Below are 7,500 nucleotides of genomic sequence, written 5' to 3'. Positions count from 1 at the left end.
ATTATACAACCAAAAAAAGAAAAACACCCATTCATAAATATCTCGTGTACATTCTGCGTGATTCATTCAAATAATTGCCCATTCATAAATTTCTACGCACCCCGCCCTTCCCGTGTTCCATCTACACACATCAGCGTTTACTTAATTTGGACGCTGCGTTTCCTTGATAACTAATAAACTTGATATTAACTAGGGAAGGAAAAAATTATAAACTGAGTGATATATTAAACGAAATAAATCTGCCAAGAGTTCAATCGCGAAAGAAAAATACTCGTATATTATTTGCTGTTTTCTGCAATTACGGAAATTTTGCGGAGAAATTAGATATGCCAAAATTAGTTAGTGATATAACAAGGAATCATGAATTTGAATAAATATATCATTATCTATCTCTCTCTATATCGATTGATTTATCTATCTATCTATCTATCTACAAATATGTACGTATGTATGTATGTATATGTATATGTATATATATATATATATATATATATATATATATATATATATATATATATATATTCATATATATATATATATATATATATATATATATATATATGTGTGTGTGTGTGTGTGTGTGTGTGTGTGTGTGTGTGTGTGTGTGTGTGTGTGTGTGTGTGTGTGTGTGTGTGTGTGAGAGTGTGTGTGTGAGTGTGGAAATGGGTGTGTATGTGTGTACAACATATACATATATATGCCTGTACGTATTTATGTAAATATACAATGGAAAACCAGCCCCCAATCACCTCCTGAAAATAGAAGCAATATATTTGTCTTTCTCTCCATCATTCCAATAACAAAAGATAGATAAATAAATAAAATAAAATAAGAATATTAAAAAAATATAGAACTAATAACGAAGACTCATCAAAGGTCCTCACTTCCTGCGTCTGAGGGCGTGCGTGGGCGGCGCCATGGCCCGTCGCGTGGGCGTGGGCGATTTGGGTGGTCAGCGACGCCGCCCGCGCACGCTGCTCCTCGGCCTCCACCTCGTACTTGTGGGCGTCTGCGTGTGCCTCCTGAAGCTTCTCCTCGAGACCAGATACCTGAGGGTGAGATTTATTTTGGAGTATTACCTAATTATACATTATTATACCATGCAAATTATCCTTCAGCGTTGCAACAGGATTGATATTGGTCATCTCTCTTCCGTCTCGTATATTGCAATATACTTTCTAATAAAGGCTATAATAACATGTGCTTTTGCTAATATCTGTATGATGATATTATAAATTAAGTGTAATGTATAGCCTTTCGATAACTTACGTATCGGGGCTCTCGTCAAAAAACGATTCTAGATAACGAAGCGTTTTTACAAAATCAATATAAAATTTTACAAAAATTCGTGTTGGTATGTTTTTATTTTATTTTTTATTTATTATTATTATTTTTTTTAGATTATGCATGCTGTAGATCTTCACAGTAACTTCTGAGATTTCATTTTCTAACAAAAGGTTTCTGTGTCTGTTTGTCTCAGTTTCTCTCTTTTTCTTTCCTTTTTTTTCTTTTTCTATCTATCTATCTATCTATCTATTTCTCTCTCTCTCTCTCTCTCTCTCTCTCTCTCTCTCTCTCTCCCTCTCCCTCTCCCTCTCCCTCTCCCTCTCCCTCTCCCTCTCCCTTTCCTTCTCCCTTTCCCTCTCCTTCTCCTTCTCTCTCCCTCTCTCTCCCTCTCTCTCTCTCTCTCTCTCTCTCTCTCTCTCTCTCTCTCTCTCTCTCTCTCTCTCTCAATCTCAATCCCAATCTCAATCTTCCTCTACCCTCTCCTCCTCCTCCTCCTCCTCCTCCTCCTCCTCCTCCTCCTCTTTCTCCTTCTCCTTCTCCTTCTCCTTCTCCTTCTCCTTCTCTTTCTACCCCCACCCGCACCCTCATCCATCATTTTTTTTCTCTCCCTCTTCCTCTCCCTCTCTGTCTTCTTTCCCTCTCCCACTCCCTCTCCCTCTCCCTCTCCCTCTCCCTCTCTCTCACCCTCACCCTCATCCTCTTCCTCTCCCTCTCTGTCCTCTTTCCCTCTCCCTCTCTGTCCTCTTTTCTCTCCCTCTCTTTCCTCTTTCCCTCTCCCTCTTTCTGCCTCTCTCTCCCATTCTCCTATATTACGCCGGCGACCTAAGATGAGATCCCTGACCTCGTGCTGTCGGTCCTGCAGCGTCCTCTGGAGCGTGGTGACCTTGAGCATATTGAGCCTCGCCTCGCTCTCCCGCTCCAGCAGAAGGCGCCGCAGTTCCCCGACATCTCGCCTTGCCGTGGCCAACTCCGCCCGTAGTTGCTGTTCGCCCAGCTGGCTCTCCATCTGTCCCAGCTGGCTGCCGTCTGCCTCAGTCTGGGTTGTAAGGAAGGGATGGGTTGGGGATACTATGCTGGGGTATAGTAATTATCAGTGTCGTTTCGTCTATTTGGATAATTGTGTGATGTATACTTTAACCCACAAAAGCAATTGTACGTTATCTTTGCTGCAGATTTATCCAATCTCATGTTTTATCTAGTCTCTGCCTCTCTTTGCCCCCCCAAAGGGGTCTTTCCGACTTACTGCTTCTTTCAGCTGCTTCTTCGTCGCTTCCAACTGCTCCTTCAGCATTGCGACCTCCTCCTTCAGGAGACTCTCTTCCCTCTCCTTCTCAGGGTCCTTCGTCGGAACGGGGGTGCTCCTTGAGATCTCCAGCTCCTTCTTGAGGCTTGACTGTTCCTCCTCCAGCCTGATCTTCTGCTTGGTCATCCCCTCGATCTGCAGAAGGAGCAGGAGGTGAAAAGCGTATGAAAGGAGGGTCATGAAGACAGTTATTACCTGACCCTTTCTCCCATCTGTACACATATGGATGAATCCCCATATTAACTCTATTTTCAAAAGAGGGAATAAATCTAAGCAAAAGCTTTTTTTCTTTAACCTTTTCCTCGAGGCGGTTACACTCCCGGATGAGACTGAGCACCTGTTCGTGCGCCAAGCTTTTCTCCTCCTCCGCCGCCCTCGCCTCCGCCCTCGCCGCGCTCAGGGCTGCTCGGAGGTTGTCCATCTGCAGATCATACATCAATTAACAACGTGAAGAAGGACAAAAAGCGAAGTCTTTTTTGCTGTTGTTGGTTATCAACGTAGGTCCGCCTTGAAGTCACTTCGAGGAGCTTTACCTGGTGGAGGGTGGAAGCAAGTTGGTCCCTGGCGGCTAAGGGGTCCGTGGCCAGGCTCTGACGCTCCTCCAGGTCCTCGCATTGCCTCTGCCACGTCAGGGTCTCTTCCTTTACGCTCTCGAGGCGCGCCTGGTGGTCAGAACGAAGCTCTTATTTAGCACGTGTATCCAGCGGCGAATGCTTTCATAAACGAAGTCTAAAATTCATGAAATAGGAGACAAAAAATTGATATAAAAACAATAAAAAAAGGATAAAATGAAAAGACACCCGAACTGACCCTCAGAAGCGCGGTCTCCTGCGTGAGGCGAGCCACCTGCGCGTGGTGCTCCTGGCCCTCCGTCTCCCGCCTCGTAATCTCGTGCTGCAGGGACCTCGCCAGGCCGTCCCTCTCTCGCTCGCTCTCTCGCAGCTGCACTTCGCACTGCCCCAGGCGCCCTCCCACCTCCGCCAGCGCCTCCTCCAGACTCTCCACCTACAGGATGCACACGTAACGCAGGAAGAAGGAGAGATGTGTGTTAGGACACGAACGTTGTATATAGAGGACGATTTTTTTTTTTTTTAAGCGTAGTTTCTTATATTCATATTCGCCAGCGGGTTTCCTAAATCACATTCCATTCCATATTTGAAATTCTTCAAAGGACATTAACTAGAATGACAACCACCACATTAAGTATTTATATAAATTCCTACACTCCTATTGCTAATTTCTACCACATTAACCGCCCCCCCTTCCCTCCAACTCACCTGCAGTTCGTCATGAGCCTGCACGCGCGTGTAAGTGAGCAAAGTGTCCTCGAGGCGCCTCACGCTGTCCTCGTGCGCTGACGTCAGACGCTCCGCCAGCGCCGCCACCTCCTTCTCGCGGTCCTCCTCCTGAAGGAGGGAGGGAGCCGTGAGTTTAGGGAGTTCGAGTGTTAATGGCGAAAGGTTGAGGCATAGTTTGATACCTGTTTTATTTCGTAGGGAAGCTAAAGAGTTTTTTTTTTCATTGGTTACGGTTAAGGCATGTAAAACTCACACACTCTCACACACACACATACCGTCTCCCTCGCGTGCCGTTCTAACCGCGAGATCTTCTCCTTGGCGTCTTGGAGTTCCTTCTTGCTGCTCGAGGCCTGCTCTTCCGCCCTGGCAGCCTCCCTCCTGGCCTGTGGGGACACGCGGCTATGTATGTGGAGGGCGGCACTGGAGGACTATGAGGCTCTCGACACGATGCGAGTTTTTTTATCATAGGCGTAATTATGTATTGACTATATAGATATAAATACAAATAAATAAATAAATATACATATATATAAATATATATAGACATCTATCTATCTATCTATCTATCTATCTATATATGTATATACATATGTATATATATATATATATATATATATATATATATATATATATATATATATATATATATATATATATATATTTGACAGAGACAGAGAGAGAAGCAGAGAGAGAAGAGAGAGACAGACAGACAGACAGACAGAGAGAATCAAAAGACGCATTCCCTTTACCGCGTTGAGTTGTGCGCGGGTCTCCTGCAGAAGCTGATTTTCCCCGGCCTTCTTCTCGAGCAGCTCCTCCACCGACGCGAGCTGGCTCCTCGCGCCGTCCAACTGGGTCTGCAGCGACGCCATCTGCAGGAACACGAAGGTGAATAAGAACCGAGGTGATTGTGGACATGAAAAACACTTCAAGCCAACAGCCTCGCGCGCCTTAAACTGCGCCAAACTCCCAGTGGACGGACCTGCCTCTCCTTCTGGTGTAGCTCCCGGTTTAGTCTCCTGATTTCCTGCTGGTGATCGGCCACCTTCACGTCAAGGGCCCCTGCCTCCTTCACCAGCCCTTCCACCTGCAATAAAAAAAACATCCATTACAGGAGAATGACAGTGAGAAAGGTTGCGAGGACGGATATTTAAGAAGAAAAAAAAACGTGTTCATACTGGAGGGGATACTTCAAGTAGCAAAAATCTGCTGATTCATTTCATTTCAAAATAATGATAATTACAGTAACGATAATAACAATGAATAAATAAATAAAGAAAGAAAGAAAGAAATATATAAATAAATAAATAAAAAAATACATAAATAAATAAATAAATGAGAAAAAAAGGCTGAATCATAATCATTAAAACATCCACGTACTGTACCTGGTCATGTAAAGACGCATTCAGCTGCTTCTCGTAGCTAAGGGTCTCGTTCAGCTGCTCCACCTCCTGGCGACTCCTTCTGACCTGCTCCGCCCTCGCCGCTGCCTCCTGGCGGGCGCTGGTGAGGGCCGCCACTGCGTCCTCCAGCTGGCGGCCGAGTCTCTCAACGCTGCCGCTTGTCTGGAGGAGAGGAAGAGGTTGGGGATGATGTTCTGGTTTTTAGGTATGATGGAATGAATGTCTGTCTGTCTCTTTGTCTGTCTGTCTGTCTGTCTGTCTGTCTGTCTGTCTGTCTGTCTGTCTGTCTCATTATCTATCTATATCTGCCTGTCTATCTGTTTATCTATCAGGTATTTGCCTGTCTCTTCTTCCTCTCCCTAACCTCTACCCCTTCCTCTCCCTCCCCATCCCCCTCTCTCTCACCCTCTCTTTCCCTCTCCCTCTTCTCCCTCTCCCTCTCTCCCTTACCTCCTGCGCTGCCAGTCGATCGTGGAGAGCGAGGTTGTCACGCTGGGTTTCCGACGCTCGCCGCTCTGCCTCCGTCCTGCTCTCCGTCGCCACCGTGACCTCCTCCTCCAGCGTCTGCACCTGCCAGGTCAAAGGTTACGATGAGATAAAGGACATTTTGGATTTTCCTGAGTTCCTGTGATTGTGTAATACCTCATGGGATATTAACTAACTTACAATAACCATCTTTAGTAGCTTTTATAACGAATGCAGACAAATACTAGTAGTTCTTTCATGTTTCATTTTATCTCTCCTGTTTTGTTTTGTTTTTTCTTATGAGTCATCTTATGATGAAGTCCATTATGGCCTTATCTGACCCTACCTGACCCTGAAGCAACTGGAGAGAGCTAAGGAGTTCCTGGCGACGTCTATCGCCTTCCTGAAGCTGGCGCTGAAGCTGATCACGCTCCCCCTTCACGCGCTCGCACTGGCAAAGGGAGACTAACGTATACTACTGCTTCTAAATAGAACTAGATAATGTATGATGTAGATAAGGTATGATGTATGAGAATGAATGTCTTCACAATACAACACATGTATTTGACCGGTTTCGATTATATCTTCGTCAGAAATATATGTATCTCTGACGAAGATTTAATCGTAAGCGGTCAAATACATCTCTTGTATTATGAAGATATTCATTCTCATTCATACCTTTTCTACATTCGTCGCAATGAAGTTAGCGTAGCCGAATGCGGAAAAAATCATTACGAAGGATGTGTTTCGTACTTTTTTAAAAGGAGTAGTTCGTATTTCAAGCCTTATTAGACAAAGAATATTTATTGTTGCTATATTTGTTGTTCTTGTTTTGAAGGGAGGGTAAAAATCTACATAAACAGGAAGCAAATACGGAGGCAAATTTAAAAAGTATTTGAACAATAAGCACAGAAAAAAGCAGGTGACTCAAAGCACAGGGGACAGAAGTAGCAAGAACAAAACCAAAACGTAAATAAAAAAAAAAGAGGAACCCAGAGAAAAAATAAATACCCACAGAAACTACGAAGCGGGAGTCCCATTAAAGAGAGATCCTTCACACACGCCCTCACCTCCTTCTGTGCCTGGTTGAGGTCCTTCGACCCTTCCTCGGCCCTGCCTCGCCACGCGTCGACGTCCTCCAGCAGCGACGTCACTCGGCGACTGAGGACTCGGTTTTCCTCCTGCAGGACCTCAGCCCGCGCCCCTGCCTCGACCAGCTACCGGGGAGAAGCTTGGGATTGTGGCTTAGGATTTTATCCAGATGTGTGTATGTGTGTGTATGTATATATATATATATATATATATATATATATATATATATATATATATATATGTGTGTGTGTGTGTGTGTGTGTGTGTGTGTGTGTGCGCGTGTGTGTGTGTGTGTGTGTGTGTGTGTGTGTGTGTGTGTGTGTGTGTGTGTGTGTGTGTGTGTGCGTGTGCGTGTGCGTGTGCGTGTGCGTGTGCGTGTGCGTGTGCGTGTGTGTGTGTGTGTGTGTGTGTGTGTGTGCGTGTGTGTGTGTGTGTGTGTGTGTGCCTGTGCGTGTGCCTGTGCGTGCGTGCGTGCATGTGTTTACCTATCCATTTAATCCAATTTATTCACACATTTCCAAGCCTTATTTTAGGCACGTAATACTGCCGCCCCGACTGACCTGTGTGAAGGTGTGGTGATGGAGAGTCTGCGCCTCCTTCAGATCTCTCTGGAGTCTCTCCGCTTCGCCGTCACGCACTGACACCTGGAGGA

At 45.2% G+C, this 7,500-nt stretch overlaps 1 protein-coding gene across 8 annotated transcripts in view; it reads right to left on the bottom strand.

Moving 5' to 3' along the window:
* The window catches only part of LOC119575045 (adventurous-gliding motility protein Z-like), a 59,326-nt gene that overhangs the window by 7,513 nt on the left and 44,313 nt on the right, over positions 1-7,500 (bottom strand). For all 8 annotated transcript variants that reach the window (XM_037922416.1, XM_037922415.1, XM_037922413.1 and 5 more), the window contains 15 exons: positions 7,409-7,492; positions 6,827-6,973; positions 6,103-6,207; positions 5,742-5,861; positions 5,274-5,453; positions 4,871-4,975; positions 4,638-4,760; positions 4,164-4,271; positions 3,868-3,996; positions 3,401-3,595; positions 3,124-3,252; positions 2,886-3,011; positions 2,531-2,725; positions 2,129-2,323; positions 885-1,049 (listed from right to left, as the gene is read on the bottom strand). In XM_037922416.1, coding sequence (XP_037778344.1) covers positions 885-1,049; positions 2,129-2,323; positions 2,531-2,725; positions 2,886-3,011; positions 3,124-3,252; positions 3,401-3,595; positions 3,868-3,996; positions 4,164-4,271; positions 4,638-4,760; positions 4,871-4,975; positions 5,274-5,453; positions 5,742-5,861; positions 6,103-6,207; positions 6,827-6,973; positions 7,409-7,492 — 2,106 coding nt within the window. The remainder of the gene's footprint in view (positions 1-884; positions 1,050-2,128; positions 2,324-2,530; positions 2,726-2,885; positions 3,012-3,123; positions 3,253-3,400; positions 3,596-3,867; positions 3,997-4,163; positions 4,272-4,637; positions 4,761-4,870; positions 4,976-5,273; positions 5,454-5,741; positions 5,862-6,102; positions 6,208-6,826; positions 6,974-7,408; positions 7,493-7,500) is intronic.

The sequence above is a fragment of the Penaeus monodon genome, chromosome 7 (genome assembly GCF_015228065.2).
Source record: "Penaeus monodon isolate SGIC_2016 chromosome 7, NSTDA_Pmon_1, whole genome shotgun sequence".
Classification (NCBI taxonomy): domain Eukaryota; kingdom Metazoa; phylum Arthropoda; class Malacostraca; order Decapoda; family Penaeidae; genus Penaeus; species Penaeus monodon.
This window is presented reverse-complemented; position numbering and strand designations above follow the sequence as displayed.